The sequence below is a fragment of the Periplaneta americana genome, chromosome 6 (genome assembly GCF_040183065.1).
Source record: "Periplaneta americana isolate PAMFEO1 chromosome 6, P.americana_PAMFEO1_priV1, whole genome shotgun sequence".
Lineage (NCBI taxonomy): Eukaryota > Metazoa > Arthropoda > Insecta > Blattodea > Blattidae > Periplaneta > Periplaneta americana.
In genome coordinates this window covers 89,896,223-89,922,774 of record NC_091122.1, presented here as the reverse complement: position 1 = coordinate 89,922,774, position 26,552 = coordinate 89,896,223, and the positions used below count along the sequence as shown (strand labels likewise).

At 34.9% G+C, this 26,552-nt stretch overlaps 1 protein-coding gene across 5 annotated transcripts in view; it reads right to left on the bottom strand.

Annotated features, from left to right (window-relative positions):
• Nucleotides 1-26,552, bottom strand: part of LOC138701479 (uncharacterized) — a 316,721-nt gene that overhangs the window by 263,272 nt on the left and 26,897 nt on the right. For 3 of the 5 annotated variants that reach the window (XM_069828383.1, XM_069828381.1, XM_069828382.1), the window contains exon 3: nt 24,510-25,760. The exons of the other annotated variants lie outside the window; for them this stretch is intronic. In XM_069828383.1, coding sequence (XP_069684484.1) covers nt 24,510-24,695 — 186 coding nt within the window. In that variant the 5' untranslated portion in view covers nt 24,696-25,760. The remainder of the gene's footprint in view (nt 1-24,509; nt 25,761-26,552) is intronic. 5 annotated transcript variants of the gene reach the window in all.

Here is a 26,552-nt window from a genome sequence, read left to right as displayed (position 1 = left end):
GAGAGTTAGCCTATACAAGATCCTATAACAGCACAAAAAAAAACTGTTTGATTAGTCACAAAAAACATTTCTAACGTGTCATTTATATTTTGTCCATTCAATAAGCACAAAAACCACACTGAAAATTTGCAGGCCAGATACCATAATCTAAAAGCAATAACTGGTACATTAAAATTATATTCTTTCATTCCGTTGTCAAAAACTGAAGATTTAGTAAAACAATTTTCTTTCAAGAAAGAAGGTAGGCGAATGAAAATTTAAAATGTGAATGAAAAGAAACATTTGAAAAGCATAATGTACAATTATTTGAAGATATCATAATAAGTAAATTAGCAGCGTTTCCTCGAGTAACTTGATCCGTACTGGGTGTAATGTTGCAACGTTCAGTCAATTATCCAGCGCCGATAAACCTCTTAGCGTGCTTTAACGCTTCCCGTCCACTGCTGCTGCGCCGACCGCTACACATTCTGTCATAAGTAATTAAATTTCCATTAAACTATTGGAGATCCCATTCTGATTTTTTCTGGAATTATTAAGAATACTTCAGTGCGCCTAGTAGGCATTTTTTTTAGATTTTTAATAGGGCTATTTCACATTGATGTATATGTTTTAAAAATTGAATTATAAAAAAATATTTGAAATAATTATATTAAAATTAGTTAGTAAATATTTAATAAAAGACAGTACTTTAAGCTTTTAAATGCATTTTTCAAAAAAAAATTAACATCAATATCGTCAGAAATATGACGCTTTAAATGTTGCATTGTGCGACATTTTTAACGAATTTTAACATGTAATATTTTAAAAACATGCGGACTTAGGAGAAAATAAAAATACACTTGTTGGTTTATATTTATATAATGTGAGTTTTAGCATAGCCGGTCACGTCCGATTACAACAATTCTTTTACCATTTAATACAGCATCATTTAGAGTGTTCAATCCTCGTTTTAAAGTTTGCGCGTTCTTGCGCATTTATCAGTAATTAATTTTTTTCAGTGGTGGGGCATACGCAATGGAGTTAGATTAGTCAACTTTGCCACATCGAAAAATTTAATTGTCAAAAGTACAACATTCCCCCATAAGGATATACATAAATATACTTGGACTTCTCCAGATGGATTGACACACAACCAAATAGATCACATCTTGATAGATAAACGGAGACATACTAGTATAGTAGATATTCGAACTTTCAGGGGTGCAGACTGTAATTCTGACCATTATTTGGTGATTGGAGAATTAAGAGAAAGATTATCAGCAGCCAAGCGAGTAGAGCAACAAGTTAATATTACTAAATTCAATATTTTGAAATGAAAGGACGAGGAAGCTAAGCAAAATTATCACGTCGAAATTTCGAATAGGTTTTCCACTTCAGAAAGTTCCGACGAAGTTGAGAAAGAATTAGATGTTAATAGCGTGTGGGAAAATATCAGAGATAGTATCAAAATTGCAGCTGAGCAGAGCATAGGTTATTATGAAACTAAGAAAAAGAAACCGTGGTTTGATGAAGATTGTTGCATGGTAGTAGAAAGAAGGAAACAGGTAAAATTGAAATTCTTACAGGATCCAGTTGAGGAGAATAGAGATAATTATTTCAATGAAAGACGGGAAGCAAGTCGTACACTTAGGAATAAAAAGAGAGATTACTTGAAGGAAAAACTGAATGAGGTAGAAACAAATAGTAAGAATAAAAACATTCGAGGTTTATATAAGGGTATAAAGGAATTTAAGAACGGATATCAGCCAAGGGTAAACGTGATCAAGGATGAGAATGGTGACTTGCTTGCAGACTCTCCATCAATCCTAAACAGATGGAAAAACTATTTTGCGCAACTACTAAATGTACATAGGCCAAATAGAAATGATCGGGACGAAATTGAAATACAACCTGCTGAGCCATTTATACCCGAACCCACGCTTTCAGAAGTCGAAATTGCGATAGAAAATCTGAAAAATTACAAGTCTCCAGATATCGATCAAATTCCAGCAGAATTAATACAAGAGGGTGGAAGTGCATTATATAGCGAAATTTATAAACTTGTACTTGCTATTTGGGAAAAGGAAATTGTACCAGAACAATGGAAGGAGTCCATAATTGTACCTATTTTTAAAAAGGGGGACAAAACCAACTGTGGTAACTTTCGAGGAATATCACTTTTGTTGACGTCGTACAAAATTTTGTCCAATATTCTTTTGAGAAGATTAACTCCGTACGTAGATGAAATTATTGGGGATCATCAGTGCGGTTTTCGGTGTAATAGATCGACTATTGATCAGATTTTTGTATTCGACAGATAATGGAGAAAAAATGGGAGTATAAGGGTACAGTACATCAGTTATTCATAGATTTCAAAAAGGCATATGACTCGGTTAAGAGGGAAGTATTATATGATATTCTTATTGAATTTGGTATTCCCAAGAAACTAGTTCGATTAATTAAAATGTGTCTCAGTGAAACATACAGCAGAGTCCGTATAGGTCAGTTTCTATCAGATGCTTTTCCAATTCACTGCGGGCTAAAGCAGGGAGATGCACTCTCACTTTTACTTTTTTAACTTCGCTTTAGAATATGCCATTAGGAAAGTTCAGGATAACAGGCAGGGTTTGGAATTGAACGGGTTACATCAGCTTCTTGTCTATACGGATGACGTGAATATGTTAGGAGAAAATACACAAACGATTAGGGAAAACACGAAAATTTTACTTGAAGCAAGTAAAGCGATCGGTTTGGAAGTAAATCCCGAAAAGACAAAGTATATGATTATGTCTCATGACCAGAATGTTGTACGAAATGGAAATATAAAAATTGGAGATTTACCCTTCGAAGAGGTGGAAAAATTCAAATATCTTGGAGCAACAGTAACAAATATAAATGACACTCGGGAGGAAATTAAACGCAGAATAAATATGGGAAATGCGTGTTATTATTCGGTTGAGAAGCTCTTATCATCCAGTCTGCTGTCCAAAAATCTGAAAGTTAGAATTTATAAAACAGTTATATTACCGGTTGTTCAGTATGGTTGTGAAACTTGGACTCTCGCTCTGAGAGAGGAACATAGGTTAAGGGTGTTTGAGAATAAGGTGCTTAGGAAAATATTTGGGGCTAAGCGGGATGAAGTTACAGGAGAATGGAGAAAGTTACACAACGCAGAACTGCACGCATTGTATTCTTCACCTGACATAATTAGGAACATTAAATCCAGACATTTGAGATGGGCAGGGCATGTAGCACGTATGGGCGAATCCAGAAATGCATGTAGAGTGTTAGTTGGGAGACCGGAGGGAAAAAAGACCTTTAGGGAGGCCGAGACGTAGATGGGAGGATAATATTAAAATGGATTTGAGGGAGGTGGGATATGATGATAGAGACTGGATTAATCTTGCACAGGATAGGGACCGATGGCGGGCTTATGTGAGGGCGGCAATGAACCTTCGGGTTCCTTAAATAAGTAAGTAAAGTGGGGCATACGGTAACTATTCCAAGATTGGCTTAACAGGAGAAAAGAATAATTGATTAAGGAAGTTTTTAATCACTGTGAGAGTGTTTCAGGCCTACAATATTATTCATATGATATGGAAATCAGTTTAAAAATACATTGGGCACATTTTTATCTAACCTTAACAAACGCACAGTGAATTAGTATGCAAATCATTAGCTGGACAAAATTAATAACTTCTCTGCAATCTAACGCATTGTTATGAAACTTTGTACGTGTTTCACAGGTGGCACATTTGATTTGTATACAAACTCTGATTATGTTTGTATAATAAAACTACCCATTTAAAGTGGGTACATTTAGACAGAATTAATAACTTCTCTCCTATTTAAAAATTTTTATGATACATTGTACGGAAGTTACAGGTAGCATAAATTTTTTGTGTACAAACTATATTTACGATTTCATAAGTGGAATTACTCATTTTAGGGATGCATTTAAACAAAATAAATTCTCTCCTATGTAACAGATTTTTGTGAAACTTTTCATTGAAGTTTCAGGTGGAATATATATATTTTTTGTCTACAAAGTCTGATTATGTTTTATAAGAGGAATTGCCTCTTTATAGTGGTGCATTTAGACAAAATTAACAACTTCTTCTGTATATAATATATTTTTATGCAATTTTGTACAACTACTAGGCCTACAGGCAGCATACAGATGTAATCAGAATTTGTACACAAAAACGTATGCTATCTGTAACTCCTGTACGAAGTTTCATGAAATCTGTTATGTAGGGGAGAAGTTAATCTTGTGTAAATACACCCCCTGTAAAGGGGTACTTTCTCTTTTGAAACTGTGAATATAGTTTATACACAAAGAAATATATCCTACCTGTAACTTCCGTACAATTTTTCATAAAATCTATTAGATAGGAGCGAAGTTACTATTTTTGTCTAAAATCACCCCGTATAGAGGGGTAGTTCCTCTTACACAATCGTAGCCAGAGTTTGCACACAAAGAATATGTGCTATCTATAAGGTCTGTGCAAAGTTTCATAACAATCCGTTGATATGCAGAGAAGTTATGACTTTTGTCCAGCTAGATTTGCGTTATTGCACACTGTGCGCCGTGTCGTTGGTAGCTTGTGATGTGTTATATTGCTTCTCGATACAAATATATTACTATTACTAGACTTACTACTACTACTACTACTGCTACTACTACTATTGTAATGATAGCATTTCCAGCCACAAACTTCAAATTTCATTCCTGGTAGAGAAGTCGAAATTTCTCTCCCTACCATAGGGAAGGTTTAGGTCTCAACCTCAGATGAATATCTGGTAAGACTCATGATCCAGAGTCCCAAACCATTCCTATATCAGCATTGAAATTTTGTACTACTCCCAAGACTTCACAGCCCAGCCTATTTTTAAATGTTGCAGATGAAAGATGAAATGAAGGGGAGGTTGAGAGTGCTGGTGGATTGATAAAGATAAACTCTGCTTTTTTAACACAAATTCCACCACGACCTGACCGAAGATCGAATCCGTGTCACCTTGATGGAAGACCACCGCGCTAGCACTCGAGGACCGCGTGGGGTAGCACTACTCATGCATATCTCTCATGCATATATAAACAATACCAGTGTTCTAGATAATAGTGAATTTTGTTTAATTAGGCCTACTGTATCTTACAGTAAAAAAAAGCAGAATATGTGTCTAGTAGTTAGCACATCGCTGTGGTTTTGGTATGTGGATTTCAGTGAAAATAGACAGACAGAGAAGAGGGAATAACTTGGAAGCAGTTGCTGTCTGGCAAGAAACAAAAAGGAATGGAATTATAGCGCTGGTATTTGTTTCTTACGAACAGCTGCAATCAGTAACTCGCTGATTGCAGTGCCACAAACTCAGCGCATGAGTGTATTTACAAGGAGTAATAATTAGTATTTTCATTCAGGCTACATAATATAAAGTTTACTTTAAAGAAACGAGTCTGAACGGAGGATGTCTTAAATTTCTGACGTTTTTATTAAAATTTTACACTTCCTCTGCTATTTGTTTTCTTCTATTAAGTAAGACAATATTCTTTTTTAAAAATCATGAATTTAAATGCTGAAATTTATATATATAGTTCGTATTTTTGCTGTTTACGCACTTAACTATAGCAGACTACGCTAGATACAGTAAAAAATAATAATTACATTAATAGGCGACAATTTTGAAAATGTACGGGTGTCAGAAAAGTCCAGCACCATGGAACAAATTACAGTATATTATGCTCCTTCAGGCTCTACAGTCACTGTTTTAGTTCATGCCAATTGTTTTATATTCCCCACTAGCCGTACCCGTGCGCTCCGCTGCACCCGTTAGAAATAAATATAAAGTAAGTACATAACTAAAATAGGACGTTTGATCCAGGAAACATTCGTGTTTGATAGAAGGATAAATCGTTTAATATGTTACTTAATTTAAATTGCATCCAAATAATTAAAATGCGATCATTTTGGTCCAGAGACACTCATTTGGTGCAATGACAATTCCTTTAACCTGTTTCTTAATTTTTATTACATGCAACCATAGTTTAATGAAGATTGACATCATTTAGATTTAATGTGTATATTTTATTTTACTTGTTATAGGTTTCCATTGAATTATGGTAATAACTTAATTTTAACCCTTGTTTTCTACGTATTCAGTAAATGCCGCTTGGCCCACTATGGTTGTGAACCCTTCAAATAACTTACATTATATTATATAATATTACATATTATATTATATTATATTATATTATATTATATTATATTATATTATATCAGAAGCTACTGTAATAACATTATAGCATTATGTCCATCTAGAGAAACTACACTTTCCAATGGTGAAATAATAATTAATCATACAAATCGGTTAATTTAGCTTCCGATATTACTTCATACAAACACAGAAACATTCTCTGTAGGCTATCTTTCATAGCTTTCGATTGTTTCTGTCCAAGGCCCCTTATAGACGAAGTCATTTGTTTTTTATTTCATTATACGGCCTTAGATGGCAGTTATCTTAATTTTAAAACTCATTTATCTCATTAAATATCAGTCCGATCAAACTTTTTCAAGGAATAAAACTTATCGCAAATTATGTTTAAAGAAACTTTTGTTATGTAACATTTTTCACAAAAATCAATAATAAGCGAGATATTTCGATTTATTTAATTCAGGGCCCCTTATAACCCCCCTTTTAAATAGTGTATTTTGAATGTCATATAGCCTAAAATCTAAGTTACAACGAACTTAATTTATATTCCAATTTTCATCGAAATCCGTTCATCCATTATCGCGTGAAAAGGTAACAAATATACAGACAGACAGACAGACAAACAAACATTTCAAAAAAGCGATTTTCGGTTTCAGGGTGGTTAATTATATATGTTAGGACCAATTATTTTTGGAAAATCGAAAATTAGCAGAAAAATTTCGGCTACAGATTTATTATTATTATAGATATTATAATTCACATCGCCATAGCAACAAGTTTGTAAACAACTTTGGAATTGGACGCCCCTGGTGAATAGCCTACGTTGTTCGTGCATGATGACACCCGTCTCATTATGCTACAGCAGTGTGCGATTGGTTTCAGACAACTTCCCTCTCTGGGGGGATAGTGAGATTCTACCAGATCTGTTCACTTATTTATTTGAACTAGTGAATAAGTACAAAGAAGATAGAATACAAAGATAACAGTAAATATAATAGTGAAAAGAGAATAAGTCAAAGAGAAGGGGAAGTAGATATTTCGTGTAGCCATCTGGTGTCGATCCTCCACATCTTCCTTTTGGATTTGTCGCAGAGGTCCTCTTGAATGGGCTCTACGCTCTCCGGACTTGAATCTCCTGGATTTTGCTTTCTGGGGATATGTTAAGTCACGAATCGAAGATGACTGCTACGCCATATCACTTGGCTTTGTGACCCGTGTTTTGAAGAATATGCGGTTTCGCTTACAGACGTGCGTGGGGCTTGATGGAGCACAGGTAGACCACACACTATGATTATTATCATGTGGTGCGGGACTTTTCGAACACTTTATATAAATAAGGATAAATTTCCTCGTCTACAGCTTTTGAGTGCTAATCCACTTCTAAATGTTTTTACTTGCTCACATCAAAGATGTATCGTCACTATTATGATCCTAAGAATTGTGTATACCTTTCATAAGTGCTATCTACGGCTCATAATAAGGTTCTTCATTATATTTACATTGCATATCTTGGATCATTCTAGACAATTTATAACTATAAATAGTAATAATAATCCTATATGTATATTCAATAGTTATTTTATATACATACTGTATTATTATTCTTCGATGTAGCTACCGACATTAAATTGTATACATCTTCCAGTTTTTCAGTTAGCGAGTTTGGTTTTATAAGACATAATCTGTATTAGCAATTGAAACAACAGACACAATATGGAGACAGTGGTCGAGGAGTAGCGAGTGGGAGTCATGCTCCGAGGTTACGGCGTGGGTTCGAATCTCGCTTTGGACTAATTGGACTAGATTTTTACGAGATCTTGCCAGTGACAAGGCAAATGTGAGTTAAATCCATGGCTCATATTCGAACTCATCTCGCCAAAAACGATCTCACTGTCATTAATTTCATCGACGTTGGGTAACTATGAAGTTGATACAGCATCGCTAAACGACAAATTAAGAAACAAGCTCACTATAGAAATAGGATAGCTACTGGACAATAGGTCTACTGTCAGTACTCGCTGAATACAAATCTGCTTTTCTTCATAGAAAATGATTTAATTTTCGATTTACAGTAAAAGGACGCGGTCATGGATTCGATTCCACTTAGTCCAGCGTCGCACTGAATGCACGTCACGGGAATTCCGTTATGTTGTGTCCATCTAATGCCAAGTTGAAAATGCTCCAAAATGACTCAGAATATGAAAAAACTCTCGATACATGCATACAAGAATCAGTCAAGTTTGGACAGAAAATCTTTCTTTACTTTTAATGCTGATGTTTTTCATATCTACTGTAAAACTAGTCATGAACCATGATATTACTAAAATACCATCAATTCTATTTTTAGTGGGTTATTTTACGACGCTTTATAAATTGCTATGGTTATTTAGCGCCTGAATGAAATGAAAGTGACAGTCCCGGTGAAATGAGTCCGGAGTCCAGCACCAAAAGTTACCTAGCATTTGCTCATATTGCGTCGAGGGAAAACCCAGGAAAAAATCTCAACCAGGTAACTTGCCCTTCGAACCTGGACAACCTGGTTTCGCGGTCAGACGCGATAACCGTTACTTCATACGTGTGGACTCAATAGTTTTTAATGTTTACTTTCGGAAAAGTGTTAAATAGACTGTAGTTAGACAATTCTGTAATATTCATTGTCTCTTATACAACTGATACTAAGTACCTATATATCCTAAAAGAAGGGTGTAGACCTACGATATATTAGGAATGTACTTCATACACTATGATACACATTAGTCTATAATAAATATACACTAATTGAAAACTGAATACAATCAACCGGCGCAGTGCAAGTACGAGTAGGTATCTACACATCAGTTTTGAATCATCTTCTGAAACACATGTAATGCTGAAAATGCGTTTGCGATCTAGTTTACATAAAACTACAATTTTACAACAAAAATATTTTAATTTTATATTTTTTTTTCGTAACTCTAATGTCACGTAATTTTGAAAATCACTTAGTGTAGATATCTTTAAACTCACGAATGCCGTTCAGAAAAAATGTCTGAGGTACAATTCTGTATAATCATTAACTTTTTTTAACAAAAGTAAGTTTTATTTTTGCTATACTCCCCCAGAAACCATGATTACATCAGGTTTTCAGAGCATTTCGTACACAGATAAAGCCCTGAATAAAAAATGGTTGTCGATCTTGCCGGTGTAGTTACGTAAGCAGTTAGTTTCTTCGCCACGAAGTGTTTTTTGGGACATATTGTCTGTACCATTTTATTTGCCACTTCATTTTGAGTAAGAAAAATTAATTTAAAAAATCGGTAAAGTCGATTTAAAATTAAACGTCATTGTTATTTTTCAAATAAAAGCCCGTAATTATTAGAGTACATTTCACTTTCGGCTGATTGACTCGTAGATATTGAATATGTACAAAATTCGTCCAGTAGTTTAGAAGGAATTGCTGTACACAGAGGTACGGCAAACCTGAAACCATTTTTTCGGTATCATAAACAAATATACAGGGTTAACCGTAATAATGCAATTAATTTCAGGGAATTATAATTTGAGATATTTCAAACAAAAAAGTTTAATGCAATTTTGCTCGTTTTTGCTTTCTTTTCGAAGTAAAAATTTCTTTATATCAAACATTTCATAGCATGTTTTGAGAAAGTCATTGATTTAATTCCCAATATGCTCAGTGCACGAACCAATCATCTCCTGTGCTTCTTTTTTTTTTTGTTGGGTTATTTTACGACGCTGTATCAACATCTAGGTTATTTAGCGTCTGAATGATATGAAGGTGATAATGCCGGTGAAATGAGTCCGGGGTCCAGCACCTAAAGTTACCCAGCATTTGCTCGTATTGGGTTGAGGGAAAACCCCGGAAAAAACCTCAACCAGGTAACTTGCCCCGACCGGGAATCGAACCCGGGCCACCTGGTTTCGCAGCCAGACGCGCTGATCGTTACTCCAAAGGTGTGGACTCCTGTGCTTCTTTGGGAATCAATTAATGATACCTGAGTAGTTCATTTTCACTGTGTAAAAATTCAAATTACAAAGAAAATATTGGTGTTCCTGTAAGAAATCAATTTAGAAATTTCTTCGCAAATGTTTATCTACTCAATTGTCCGTCTGCGTACAAACTTCTCAAGTTTTGTCGATATTCAGTACCGTATATCGGTACTTCACAACTAATTATCCATATATTACATGTTTTTTCTACTAATGGCGGGTACTTGACTGTTTGTCATTCACCCATATGAAGCCAGTTGTGTAGACGAATTTGCCCACGGCGCGCCATAGGAGGCTGGTCTACGCTAAAGCCGTGATGAGATGAAATGATGACGGAGGTTTGTTGAAATTCCACAGGTGAACCGGAGTTCCTGGAGGAAATCCTTTGTTATCTGGACCACGGACTTGCCCAAACTTTATTTCATAGGCAGATACAGTTGTTCCAACGATATATAAAGGGATAGATATCGGCATAGGATAAATCTCCGTGAAGTCCCTGAAGCCACGACATGACGGGGAGTAGAACATTATTTTTAACAATGACTTTCAACTGTCTGTCTCGATTGTCAGTTGTTTCCCGCAAAATGTCTGATGGTAGCAATCGCAACCGACCAATAAAGCGCTTCAATGGCAGGCCTATTTTTTTAAAAAATACTGTTTTGGTTAAGAAACGTAAACAAGTTAAATGAAGTATTTCAATAGCTATTGTATTAATAATTATATGAAATAATTAAGAATTAAGTGCAATATTATAAAAAATTACAGCACCCAGTTTTGAATTGGGAACCTCGCGATTTGCAGTCGAATGCTTTTAATGTGTTAAAGTTTCACTCGTTGTAACGAGGGAGAATGCAAAAGTAGTCGAAGAAATTGTCTCTATATCAGCAGCGACGAACGGCTGTCTAAGGAGTAGTGTACAACACACAATATGTTTTTTCGCGGGGTTGATGATTAATAAGTTTCTTACTGTCTTATTTAATGCTTCTTGCAGCTGCATATGTTACTCATCGTTAGATATCCAGTTGCAGAGCTCAGATATACTTGAAAAAAAAATTGTATTAGCCTATTTCGATTTATTATTCTTACAACTTTCCGTTGATATTACAGAAAACCATTCCTTCGGAATATCAAGTTCGTGTGCTATACGTAATGCCTGTGTATGTAAAAAAAAAGAACTCTTCTTGACGTCACAGAACGTTCTATACTAAATATGGCAGTGGAAGAGTCCACGACCTCCAGTTTTACATGTATGTGTATCTTAACTAGCACCTGCATTGAACTTCTGGGATTGTTCCAAAGTGGGATGAAAATATTTACGTTATGTTTGCTGCCAAGTTCTTCTGCCCTCTGTTGAAAAAACTGGGTGACCATCGCGTGTCTCAGGGCCTCATCTGGCTATCTAGGTAGTGTAGTCTAGTATAAACAAGTGTATTAATGTCTTCAGTTGCGAAACACCTTCAGCGCTAAGTGCTTATTTGTGACATATTACGTGGGTATATTATTCTGTGGATTTATCATTGTAGGTGTAGTTCTAAATAATAAATTGACTGAAATACAACTGGCCTGACTAAAACATTCAAGTTACTACTAAGACCTACTTACTCGTATACCAATACTTTATACTGTAGTCTTTACCAGTAGCGGCCGGTGATCGAAATCCTCGGCGAGGCCAGATGCAACTAGTTTAAGTGCCTCCGATAGGAAATGTTTATTCTTAATATTATTATTATTATTATTATTATTATTATTATTATTATTAATGAAAAATAATGTCACTCACCAAATAAGCTGTTTTGTTGTGACTTTCAGTAATTGTTTGAGTGTGATGAAGCAACCCATATTATGTGTTGAAATTCCCCTTTCTTTCTTTTATTTTTATTTTTTTCCTTTGACAGCAACAAACAAGGCCAACAGAAAAGTTTTAACTCGCGTTTTAAGATTATCTGTCAGAAAAATTGTCAGCAATGTCGTAGGTATTTCGGTAGGCTATTTATTTATTTAAAACTTCCTTTCTTTCAATATTATTTCTTCTCATAAAAGAACACTCTAACAATGAATTAAATAATTATTTCTCGCATTTGTTTCTGTTTATATTATCCCGAAACACATAACAACATTGGTCCAGAGTCACTACTGTACTATGAAGTAAAATAGTACAACACCCTTGCTTAAGTAATAAACTGAGACATAAGAGAAGAGAACAATGTGGGTCTCTACCTGCCGAAGAGCGGGAATTTTTATGTTATTTATGGCCTATTTAGGAAGATAAGTCACATCTGCTATTCCCACCCTATTCTACCTTTGAGACCCTTCCATGGATGGGAGGAGTGAAAGCTGACCAGACCACGAGGCCAGACGAATTGTGCCTCAGCTACAGCTTTTCAAGTGCAACCTCAAAGCCCGCGAAAACAAACGAAATGCAGAAGCCAGACCCGGCAAGAGCGATTCTGGCCTCAGGAACAAATTTTACTGCAAAACAGGTCTATATACATCACAAAGTTTTCAAATGCTTCTACAACGATATATGCTTCATTCAAATAACTAATACATTATATAAACACACAAAATTTGATTTCAGTTAAGCCAAGTGACTGAGGTCCGGCCTTACTTGCCTCAATTAGTCGCCACTGGTCTTTACAAACTATCTCAAGTCTTCTCCACACATCACAGTTCTGCGTTGCTTGAGACCACAAGCAGCCAGAGGTTCTTCTTAATGTCGTCGGCCCATCTTGTTCTCGGTCTTCCTGTGTGCCGTTCTCCATTTTTTCTCGGATCCCATACTGTTGTTCTATGTGCCCAGTGCTTGTAGTTGAGTCGTATTGTGTGTCTTGCCAATTTCCATTTCAATATCTATGCCATTTTTGCTTCGTATAATATTGTAGTTCTGGTAGTATACAGCTATATAAGATGTCTCTCTTGGGTTTTAGTCTCGGAGCTTTACATAGTGATTCTTTAATTTTTAATTAATTTATTCAAGAATTTTCTCGAGACTGAAAGTTTAATGGCGGAGAGCCAATAAATTATAATTTTATACAGTATTGTAAAATACGTTCTTCAATTGATCTAAGTTTGCAAACATGCGCGCATCGTTCGCCGAACGGCTAGAACGTCGGCTTTCCACGCTGGTAAATCGGGTTCGAATCCCGGCAGGTTCAAGTGGAATTAGTGGTAAAAAAAAATACGACGCTTGGATTTTCGCGAGGTACTCTGTTTGTCCTAACGGCATTACCCCATTGTTCCATTAATCATCATCATCATCATCATCATCATCATCATCATCCTGCGGTTCTGTGTAGTTTGTCTGCCATGGTATACAAGGGCAACTCCCAAGCTGCAGCAAAAATTGGATTTCAAAGAACTAAAATGCACAGTATATTCACGGCGTATACTGGTTAAAGGGTTTGGGCTACCGCTGACCCTATTATTACACAAAATATATCTAACAATTACTTTAATTTTAATTACTATGGTAAAACTAATAATACAAAATTATTACATTATGTTATATTATAAACTTTTTCTTTTGTAATTTCCTTGGGCTACCGCCGGTAGCCCAGGTAGCCCTCAAAATACGCCCCTGGATTATTCAGGCGATAAAATAGACTCTAAAATAGTAAAGTGGACGTTTAAAATATTATTAAGCTCTTAAAATGTTTTCTTCCTTCTATTCAGAAGCATGGTACCCGAATATATATAGTAATCCATAAAAAAAGAAGCTATTATTGAAGTAAAACATTTACTCGGATTAAAAATCACAAAATTATGACACAAATTTATAAAATATCAATTGATCAGTATTAACAGTATTAGAATATTTAAAGAAAAGGTAAAAACTCAAGTTACGGAATCAAAAAATTAAAACACTTTCATTAGTAATTTGCTTTGCAATACATAACAGTAGTCTTCTCAAAATTGTCCACTTTCAAACTTTGTCTTTTGCCCGACAGTATCATTTTCTAAGCTACGAAAGTTGAAAGTTCTTTTCAACACAAACAGAGGTTAGTGGAACGTGGCTAAATTTACTTACATTTTTCATTTCAATTTTATCGAGAAGATTTTCACTTCACTTAATATACACGCTTCAGCATTGGAAAACTCGCATTTTTCAACATACTAGCCCACTGTGCCGTGTAATATACATACATACATACATACATACATACATACATACATACATACAATCATTCATGCATCTATGCATACACATTGAAACTTATTTTTGTGGTATTATTAGCCACAGTATGCGGAACCCGAATCACGAGACACACACACAATAATTTTTTTTTATCTTCGTATAACGGAGAAGCTCAATGAAAGGAAAAGTTATAGTAAATACAGAGCAAGTCGATATTTTACATTGTTTCCCTATAATGTTTTCATAATTCATTTATTCATTTTATTTTGCCCAAGGGCAGGTCTTTCAATGCAAACCCAACGTTCTCTAATCTTTCCCATTTTCTGCTTTCGTCTTTGTCTCCACATATGATCCATATCTATACTAATAATAAATCTGTAGCCGAAATTTGTCTGGTAATTTTCGATTTTCCAAAAATAATTGGTCCTAACATATATACTTAACCGGCCGGAAACCGAAAATCGCATTTTTGAAATTTTTGTTTGTATGTCTGTCTGTATGTTTGTTACCTTTTCACGCGATAATGGCTGAACCGACTTATATGAAAATTGGAATATAAATTAAGTTCGTTATAACTTAGATTTTAGGCTATATGACATTCAAAATGCTTTATTTAAAAGGGGGGTTATAAGGGGGCTTGAATTAAATAAATCGAAATATCTCGCTTATTATTGATTTTTGTGAAAAAAGTTACATAACAAAAGTTTCTTTAAAAGTGATTTCCGATAAGTTGTATTCTTAACAAAATTTTGATAGGACTGATATTTAATGAGATAAATGAGTTTTAAAATTAAAATAACGCCATCTAAGACGGTGCAATGAATTAAGAACAAATGACTTCGTCTATAAGGGGCCTTGGACAACAACAATCGAAACAGGGGCCTTGGACATCAACAATCGAAAGCTATTAAACATAGCCTACAGAGAATGTATCTGTGTTTGTATGAAGTAATATCAGAAGCTAAATTAACCGATTTATATACATTTCACCATTGGAAAGTGTAGTTTCTCTAGATGGACATAATGCTATAATGTTATTGCAGTAACGTCTGAGTAAATCGAGGACAGGTAAGATTAAAATAGCTTCTTATGCACAGAAAATTTGATAGGCTATTTTGTACATTCGTTTTCTGTATTTCTTAAAATAATATTTATGTACACTCATTTTAATCTCAGAGAATTAACGAACAACGAGAGTGTATTGATTTAGTATGCAGAAATAGTACGTTAGCTTAGCAATCCATTATTTTATAATTCAAATTTTAACTATGCTCAATTGAATCGTGTTAAAATACATAAAATATATATGCAATAAATGCAATGCAAAAAAAAATGGGTAATGAGCGAAGCAGATTATCTTGCGCTGTTGTAAAAGTTGTTCCCTGGATCAAACGGCCTATTTTAATTATATAATTACTTTATATTTATTTCTAACAGGTGCAGCGGAGCGCACGGGTACGGCTAGTATTTTAATATAATCTATCATCTGATGTCTTCTTCTGTCCCAAACTCTTCTCCCGTTCACCGTTCCTTTCAGTGCATCCTTCAGTAGGCAGTTTCTTCTCAGCCAGTGGCCAGCCAATTTCTTTTTCTCTTCCTGATCAGTTTCAGAATTCTTTCTTCATCCACTCTTTCTAACACAACTTCATTCCTTATTCTGTCTGTCCATTTCGCACGTTCTATTCTCCTCCATATCCACATTTCAAATGTTTCTAGTCGTTCCTCTTTACTTTGTCGTAATGCACCATACAATGTCACACTCCACACAAAGCACTTCACTAGTCTCTTCCTTAGTTCTTTTTCCAGAGGTCCGCAGAGTTATCTTATAAACTATCATTATTTCTAAAAGAAATTGTGATATTTAACATATATAATAGCTATATTAGCCGCCACTGTGGTCTAGTGTCTAGAGCGTAGGGCTTTACGAGGATGATTGAAAAGGTAAGGTAACAAGAGCTCTCACGGGAGACATATTACCCCTTCTGCTCGAATTTTCCGTCAGGACAGCAGCAACCGACAACAGCTTTATCATGCAGACATTAGATGGCGCATATGTTGCGTCAGATCTTCGCAATATCAGTTTTAAGATGGCTACGCGCACGAAACGTGGTTAAATGTGGAAGTGTGCAGTATGAGTCATTCCATGTCAAATCGACAAATTGGCTGTGGCGCAACTTTTTTGGATATTGGTCAAAATTGTTCCAGTTATTCATTAATATTGACTATGAGTACAGGCGAAGTATTTTGTGCAAAGTCCTACTCATTTCTGTTATATGCACGTGTTTGTACAGTACTTCAACCCTCGATATTGGTGTGCGCCTATTCGGAAAAAAATCCATAACTTAGAAATGAATGGAAATTTCTCTGTCAAAGTTAGTGACAATATATTAGAGAACATTTTGTACCATTTAGTGACAAAGTAGTACAAACTAAGTTTATATTATAATGGAAATAAAATAAAATATATAAAAATTGGGTGAATACTTTCATGCTGTATTGAAGATAAAGGCAAGGTGAAATAATAACGAAATTTTAATAGTAAAAACATTCAAGCATTCTGTATACATGGTCAAATTTTGAACTTGTATTTCGGCTCCCTTCCGTCTGGTCACGTAAGTACGTACATGCATGTTCAAACCTGCTCGGAGTTCGGAGCATAACTAAGCACGTCTTGGAGGTGACGACACTCCACTGCCAGTCTCGGAATAACCGAACTGCAGTATCTGCCATACCTGTTGTGTACAGTAACGTTCACTTTCGGATGTAATACATCAAACATGTGTCGGTATTAAGCGGTATTATCAGTAAATCTATCATTTGAAGAACTGTTAGGTTATAGGTCAGTGAATTAAAACTGTGCGCCGTTATTTGTAGAGTTGTGCATACTTTACAGTAGCTTGACGTTAAGACATTTTTATTTCAGTGTATTTCACGGGTGACGGTAGAAGTAGAATAGATAGTGTCCAAGAAAATGAATTCTTGTTCTGTACGACAATATTGACAGGGGATAGTTGTCACAAACTAACATAGACCCAATCTATTGCCTTGTTGGACGTGAAAACCTTGCCTGATCAAGATAGACAATTAATGTGATGCAGACTGAGAAAAACGAAGGGCTAGAGACTATTTATCATCATCTGAGGATATACTGCAGTAACAAATATACACATCTCTTTGGACAAAAATGTTGTGAGCCATATAGAAGATATAAGACGGTTATTAAGAAGAGTTTACGTCAGGTAACAGAAGACATCGCCGACAGAAAGAAAAAATTCTCTCTCACCTGGCCAGTGTGTATGTACAAATTGCTATAATAATAATAATAGTAATAATAATAATAATAATAATAATAATTTATTTAATCTGACAGGATTAAGGCCATCAGGCCTTCTCTTCCATCCTACCAGATAACACATATAAATACAAAAAATAAATACAAACACTGATGAAAATGATACAAATTAAGTTAAAGCACTATAGAGGGTTAACAGAGTCAAAAGTACATTATAGAGCTCTCATCGAGCTAATACAACGAAAAGAAAGAAAACAGAGATAGCAATGATGATATTGATAACTGACAATAATAATAATAATAATAATAATAATAATAATAATAATAATAATAATAATAATAATATACAAGATTACAAAACAATAGTGATGATTCTTATGAATTAATGGACGATCAGCCATTCTCAGTACCGCCAGAAAAAGAGCGAGAGTCAATAAATTTATCATTTTCTCAAGTAGGAATATCACCCTTTAAGCAGAGGAGGCTCAACAATGAACAGAAACTTGCTCTTGGGAAGAGAGAGTTAGCACAAGCTTCATCAGCTAAGGTAAAAACCCTTCAGGTTACATTGGATTCGAGTTAAAAAAAAATTCAGAAAAAGATTTGGTTGCACTTAGTAGGGACTATAAGGACCTTCTTGACTGTATTATAAGTACCTTACAAACGCCATTGACACTTCAAGAGAAAATACAACTAGTTTCAGTTGTGCCACGAAGCTGGTCATTAAAGAAAGTAGCTGAAGAATTTGAAGTAGCAGAGTGTATTGTAAGAAAGGCGAAATCACGTGGTTTGTACTTTGACATCACAAAGAATACTGGCCATCCTATGCCTGAGAATGTTAAGACATCAGTAGTTGAATTTTATGAAGATGATGGTTACAGTCGCGTATGTCCTGGGGAAAAAGGACTTTGTGTCTGTAAAACAGACTACAGCAGATTCTATTGTACGACACTAGGTGCAAAAGGGTTTAATATTGTGTAACTTGAAAGAATTGTACACATTATTATGCGAGAAAAACCCCTTAGTTTCTATTGGGTTTTCAAAATTTGCAGAGTTGCATCCAAAACACTGCATACTGACAGGTGCAAAAGGAACACATACAGTGTGCGTGTGTGCAATACACCAAAATGTAAGACTCATGGTGCAAAGTTTAAAATATATACTGATAGTTCATGGAATGGATGAAAAAAGTCTTCTTCAAATTATGGCTTGTTCTACACAAAATGAACCCTTACCACGGTGTGAAAAATGTCCTGGTCCTGGAAAAGCACATGAATTCTTACTGGAAAGTGAGAAAAGCATGCAGGGCGGTGAATATTAGCAGTAGGTGACAGTAGACCGATCTACATTGAAAACACTTGTTACACCATTCGAAGAATTCGTCGAAAAGATCATTGATAAGATATGGATAATTTATCGTCCTCATAGCTTCATTGCTCATAATCAGGCCCAATATTTGAAGCAGTGCAAGGAAACACTAAAGATACACGAATGTGTAGTACTAGTTGATTTTTTCGAAAAATTATACATTCATAGATCAAGATGTGGTTCAAGGCTACCACTGGACAAATGACCAGGTGACTCTTCGCCTGGTAGTTATTTCTATGCACCAGGATGAAAGATCAACTGTTCCCAAGCCTATGTATAGTAAACGACTGTTTTTCCATTTTCAGAAAATTTTAACACTTCAAAACATTAGACGAGAATGTGAAGAAATGTAAAAACATTTCTTCAGTGACGGAGCCGCATCTCAGTATAAAAACAGGAAGAATTTTGTTAATTTATTTCATCATAAAATGATTTTGGAATAGATGCAAAATGTAATTTTTTGCCACAAGCCATGGGAAAGCCCTTGTGATGCTATTGGTGAAACAACGAAAAGACTCGCAACAAAAGCCAGCTTCCAGCGTTCATATATGGACCAAATTTTGACAGTCAGAAATCTATAGAAATTTGCAAATGAACATATTGCTGGAGTGAAATATTTTTATGTCAATAAAGATGATATTTGTCTCACGGAAGAGGAAATTATGGAACTATTTAATAATTCTGTACGAATTCCTGGTACAAGAAAAAACTACTCATATGTACCATTAGATGACGGACATTTGCGAGTTTCCAGAGTTTCATTGACATGTAAATTCGTTGATATACCTGGAATAAAATAGGCATGAAGTATACTAAGGAAATAAGCCCAAATATGCAATAAAAATATCATGGATCAGAGTCAGTAAAATTCATTGTCAGTGATTCATGTCAATGATAAAAATGTTGTATCTCTTCCAAGAATGGAAAATACAAGACAGTTTTATTTGTACTGAAAGTACAGATAATGAATAATCTTCTGTAAAAATTGCATAATGTTTTCCATGTGCCCTTTCACACAATAAATTTAAGAAAATATACTTGAAAAAATACATTTTATTTTAATTTCAGCCAAGGTCAAACAGTAGATCAAGATGCCTCACATGTCAGAATGAGTCAATAAAACACCACTATAACTGGAAGAAGTTTCATGAATTTCTCTGCAGTAGCCTATCTGTAATTAATTTTTTTCCTTTCAGACAGAGCGCCAAAAGTATGTACACCCCCGCATACTCAATTGAACATTTCTCGAAAACTACAGTCTCATAGAAAAAAATACTCTGTATCCCTTCTTATGATACATCAATAATTGTTCAGACTAAGTTTCACTCAAATTTGGAATTTGACCGCCACAGGTTTTCGGCGAAATTTGTTGATTTGAGATGGAATGACTCGTATGACTCTTCTGATCATGATATTTCAAAGTTCAAGGAAATTTTGATGGTGAACATAGATGAAAAACTCATTTTGCATAAATATAAGGTTGCAAATATTTAAAAATGTCAGAATTGCGTCATCAGAAGCAATTAAAGCACCTTATCATGATTTACTAGTCATGCGTGAACTGATAAATTATCAGGATATTGATTCAGAAATCAGTAAGGCTGATGCAAATAAATTTTCCAACCATCTCTGGTACTTAGTTCTCGAAACTGTGACTCTGACCTTATTTAATGACAATGTTCCAACAGCGGTTAAAGCAAATATGGCTCAAGTTATACAGGAAGCAGACGAAGGTGAAGAAGAGAAAGAAGAAGAAAATCAACTGAAGAGGTGCATTCTGCACCAAAATGATTTTTCGTCTTTACAAATGTTCAGTTTTCGTCTTTTTTAACTCCTGGTACTAAAATTTTCTTCACGAGATTTTCTATCAACACCGATTTCCTCGACAAAGACTCTCCAACTTGAAACACTGTGTTAATTTTTATTTTATTAGGTAAATTTTTATTTAACTTCCTCTTTTGATATCATTATATAAATCGTATCTGTATGTAATTACTTAATTCCGATTCAGTTGTATATTCAACTATGTAAGAAAGTTTTAATCCTGGTTGAGTGTAAAAGAAGGCTCTATGGCCTTAACTCTGCCAGATTAAATAAAGTCATTATTATTATTATTATTATTATTATTATTATTATTATTATTATTATTATTATTATTATTATTATTATTATGTAATGCTCAACCAGATTGATTCAACATAATTTGGTTTTTGGCAGACCAGTACAAAGTCCCCATAGAAGATTTAAAATGTACAAGTTTTTTTACAAACATTAAATGTTCCTAATCCATAATAGAATTTTCCTCATTACAAACGACGCAGTGAGGTGATAGTAAAATACCTAGTTTATATAAATATTCCGCCAGGCAGTCGTGTCCTGTGGCAATCCTTATGGCAGCTACAGTCTCTTTACGGGGGTAATCAGGAAGTATCTCTGACTTGTCAACAAGACCAGCCCATTTCTTGCCATCACTCTTTATTTGAAGATCTGAGAGAAACTCATTCTTAAATAAGCGGTTAACTAATCGTTTCAAGTTGTGATACGAAAGTTGGGAGGTCGTCCATAACAATATTTCAGTCCCCTTTTTTGCTAGGGAGTCCGCGATCTCATTCCCTGAAATACCAACATGCGACAGTATACACTGGAGGACAACGACGACTTCTAATGCTTTGAGTGAGGCAAGGGATTTTCTGATCTCGACAACTCTTGATGTTACAGGATGAGGGGGAGATGCCATTGCCAAAATGACAGATTGAGAGTCACAGAGAATGACAACATGACTGTGGCCAGTCAGTCTTCCAAGCAATTGCTTTAAGGCAAGATTTATGGCCTCCAATTCGCCATCGAAGTGGGACTGATACTACTCAGGCGACTGCAGATTACAACCCTCTCGTAGAAAGAGCCATCAGTGAAGATCAGCAGCCATCTGGGCTCAGGATACCAGTCATTAAAAGCCTGCAGAGTTATAGACTTAGTTCTGGAATGCAAGCATCTGCTTTCGTCAGATTCTTCCCAAGGTCAAACCTTGTTATAATGGTTCGTGCATCTAAAGGCCACTCTAATAGAGTAAGGTATTCCTTAACATCAGAAGGGACATAGTTTCTTCTTATTTGATGAACAGTTGAATGAAGCCTTGTTGTGTCTTTAGCTGTCTAGGGAGATTTTCGTAGTATTAGTATTATTATTATTTATTTATTTAACCTGGTAGAGATAAGGCCGTCAGGCCTTCTCTGCCCCTCTACCAGGAGATTCCAACTATAATATGAACAATAAAATTACAGAGATTTTCGTAGCTGATCCAATAGGAGTTTAATGGTATTCTTCTCAGCTTTTCATACTGAAGGATGGCTAAACGGCGTAGCTATCTCCATTGCGAGTGGCGGATTGTCGGTAGCAGCTTGTAAAGCCGGGATTGGAGTAGTTTTCACCGCACCTGTGATAAGTCTCATGGCCTGATTCTGTACAAGCTCAAGGTCAGATTCGTAGGTATTAGAGTTTCACATCCGTAGAGAATAAGTGATTTAATGTATATCTTACATGTGGAATTTAGAACAGATAGAGAGCAGCCGCATTTCTTTCCAGCCAGACGTTTAAGTATATTGAGTCTACTTCTCACTCTTTCTGTCACTTTAGAAATATGTTGCTTCCATGTCATTTGCTATCCAAATATAAACCGAGATACTTTGGGTCTTCTGTTTGAGTTAAAGATTTCCCTTCATATTGTATGTATGTATGTATGTATGTATGTATGTATGAGGGGGTCAATACTGTCCAGAATTGCGACATAATACTCGTAGATATATTGCGCTTACTCTCTTCTTTGGCGCATTTTCAACTCACATCAGATCACTATATAATACTGTTATGATATCGTCATAAACGTAATAACAGTGAAATCAAAGACATAAGGCAAGCAAAAACCGTTTAACTAAAGTAAACTCTGGCTATTATAATTATGACTAGTTCGTATTTTGGTTTGATTTGCGATATTAAAGTTACAGTGAAACCATATATATTTTTTTGAAAATATACTTTAATAATACTATGCACTTCCTAATACAAGTTATGGTAAATGTGCTGTTACGTTAATGTACCAATAATCAGGGACTTTTATATTATTGTTACGGTCTGTTCTCAAGAAATGTGTCGTCCTCGAAATCTCGTGGATATCGAGCTAGCCATGGGTCCGAGATTCGCGGATTCAAACAAAAAGAGAGTGGCGGATTTTAACCATGTCGAAGATTTGTGGTACGTAAAGAAAGCCTTTTTCTATAGAGAACTGTAGGCAAATTTCGTCAGCCATTTCAAGCCCAAGTTGAACTTCGATGCTGAATAACACCGTTAAATAAAATATTACTACTACAACAGTACTACTGCTATTATTATTATTATTATTATTATTATTACTATTACTATTACTATTATTACAACTAGAGATATGCATTTTTTGAACTCTGCCTTGAACTAATGGTGTACAGTACGATTATTTAGTCCTGACAGTCGCCGAGATGTGCGCCTGGATCAGTCCATTTAGTTACGTCAAGGGGTGTTTGGGTTAGTCACTCGCTTGTCTTTGGAGCGATTGGATGTCATGCGTGCGGTAGAGCGGTATGTTTCTAGTACAATAATTAGGCTGTACTGCATTCCTTTACCGACAGCTCGCCCTTATCTCTACTCCGGAGCTCTCCCCACTACTCCTATTACTTCCCCTCTTTCGCGTCGCTGAGCTGTCAGGACTAAATAATCGGTCTGTACTGATGCTGTGCTTCCTTTATACATTTTATTTTATTTGACTGGGTTTTGTACTAAACAAAGAATGTACATATCTAAATTGGTAACTTTATACAGCATGACTTAAAACGTCACTCCCCGGTATCTTGTTTTTCCTACTTTCTTTATATTTGTGACTGTTCTTTGTAGCACCAGCACATATTCTTCAGCTTTCCCTTCCAGATACTGAGAAATCTCATATTACGCCATTCTGTCTCTATCATATTTTTAGTTTCTATCTTATATCTTCAATTTCATTACATCAATTTCAAAGCAACTTTTCGGGAAAATATAAGTACCTAATCAGATTCTCTACTAATTTGTAACGCGTCTTATGCTAAAATTAAAATAAAAAACTGATATACATTGGTGATAGCCATTTTGCCGAAATATTTAGCTTGTATAAAACACGTTTTGATATGCTCAATATTTGAGAATTTATAACCATTCATACATGTTACATTTCGATGAAATCTGTACATAAACAAACAAAATTCAGCATATCTAAAAAAAAGTTGTATTAAAGCGAGGAAAAAATTAATTTCACACTGAAAGCTGTATAGTAAAAGATTTTAGTTCGCCAGATATTTATAATGGTACTGTATCTTTACATTAATTCAAGCAACCGAACATTGTTGTAATTGTTACTAAAGTAAGCAGTCAAGAATATTAGTGTGCTAACTGAATACAACTTTTTTTTTTCATTATCTTTGTGAGTGGAAGTTAGTGGATGTTAATAAAATACGTGAACACACACTGCTGCAGTACCTGATGGTGGTGGTGCTGGTTGGTTTGTCGCGTGTAGTTGTTCCTTTCTCGACTGCCGTTACCATTGTTTGCAGTGAAATCCAACTTCGCATAACTTCTTCTCAATTCTGCAGGCCCACCGGCCAGATGATGTTGATTTTCACCCATCATCAATACTGCAGATGCTGGTAACAATGACACCTTCATTTACTGCTCTGGTTCTAAATTTCCACTTCTTTGGAACAAGTGCTGATGCGCTTCTTCGTTAGTGCGAGTGTTCGGGTAGACGGATTTATGCGTTACTCATGATCCTGTTTCATTTTCTTCGATATTTCTTGGATGTTTTACGCCAAATTAAATATAGATCTTTTCACATTAGTGCCTCAGGCAAAGGAAAATATCAGATTTCTCGGTTAATCCACTCACAAACTATTAACGGAAAATTATAATATCGTGGATATTTCAAGACAATATTTTTTTTTTAATTCTTCATGTAACACAACTTCTCCTAAACTTCCCACAGTAAATGTATTATCTCATTTGCAAATATATTAACAAAATAACACTCGATTAGTTCGTAAACAAAGAAAATCTACATATACACATACAATCAGTGCAACTAAGTTATAGTATAACGACCTAATTTAGCGCGTTCCGCAAATTAAAACGAAGGCAAAACATTCTAATGGCTTCATAGGGTTATCTTATTATGTTCCACAACACACTATAGTTCTTGTAACTTCTATATTCAAAGCACTGAACAAGAAACTTAAGAATTTATTTTACTTTCTTCAGGTGATATATATATAGAAAACAATATATTTAGGATGAACACTTACGTCTTTAGTACTGACAATTTTCAGAGAATTTATTACTCAAATGCATTATTCACGTTAAAAACCCACAAGAGATCAACTTTTAAGGCACTTATTAAAGTTAACTGGTTCTTGCTGTATGTTTGATGTCCGCTATCTTCTTGAGTTTATTGTCTGATATTTTTTTAATATTCTTGAGATTTTTTAAACAAAATCCATCCATACAACAGTATAAAACTGCTATCTTGTGTGTTGAATGCTTCACATGTGAGATATTTTCGTATATGTATTTCAATCCACACTCCTCATTGTATTTTTATGAATAGAGTTCACAGCAGTGAGAATATTATCTTTTCTTTATTGTAGGTAAAAGCGTTTGAAGTTAAATATTGTGCCGTTTTCTTTCTGCAAATATTCTTCTCTCCCTCATGCCCAAGGTTCAGAACAAGATCCTTTCCTGAAAATAAGCAACTTTAGTCAGATTGACGCATATTTTCATTCTTATGAGTAATGCTTAACAAACTTGAAAGTACCGGTAACATCTGTTAACAATTTTTTTCCCGTGCGATAATGGTAAACAATATGAATCAGTTATAGGCTATATGAAAACCACAGAAATCCATTTTTTTACACAAAACGAGTTTATTGTGTTTCTGACACTAATACATGTATTTTCACGTCAGTAGAAGAAAGTATATATGCCCGCATTATTTAAAGTGATATCATGACATGACATGAAGAGAATGAGAGCAAACGATTTTAAGAAGATATATTTTCCTGGCCTAGTCGTAACAGAGTTGACGCACCTCAGAAGCTGCAGTGTGGGACTTCAAATAAGGTATCAGTAATTTCACTTTAAAATATTCTAGAAGTTTGCTTTTCGTTTCGTAATATGAAGGACAATAATATATTATGTATTAAATTTGTACTTACATACAAAATAAATGTAAATTATTCTAAGTTTTTACTACAAACATTTCAGGTGTTTGAAAAACAACACATGTCTACGAACTTTAGGGTACCTTGCGCTTTCAAATTTAATTAAACGTTTCTTTAAAATATATAGAAATATTGCAATTCATGTTAAGAATTCACCCTAAAAATATAAGAACGTGCGTACTTTCAATATTTATAAGTTGCAGACAGTTTTTTTTGTACCTAGTTTTCTCAAAACATGCAGGTCTAGATAATGCCATGTGTACTTTCTCAAATAACTTATTCAAATACACAAATCGTATAAACTTTATAT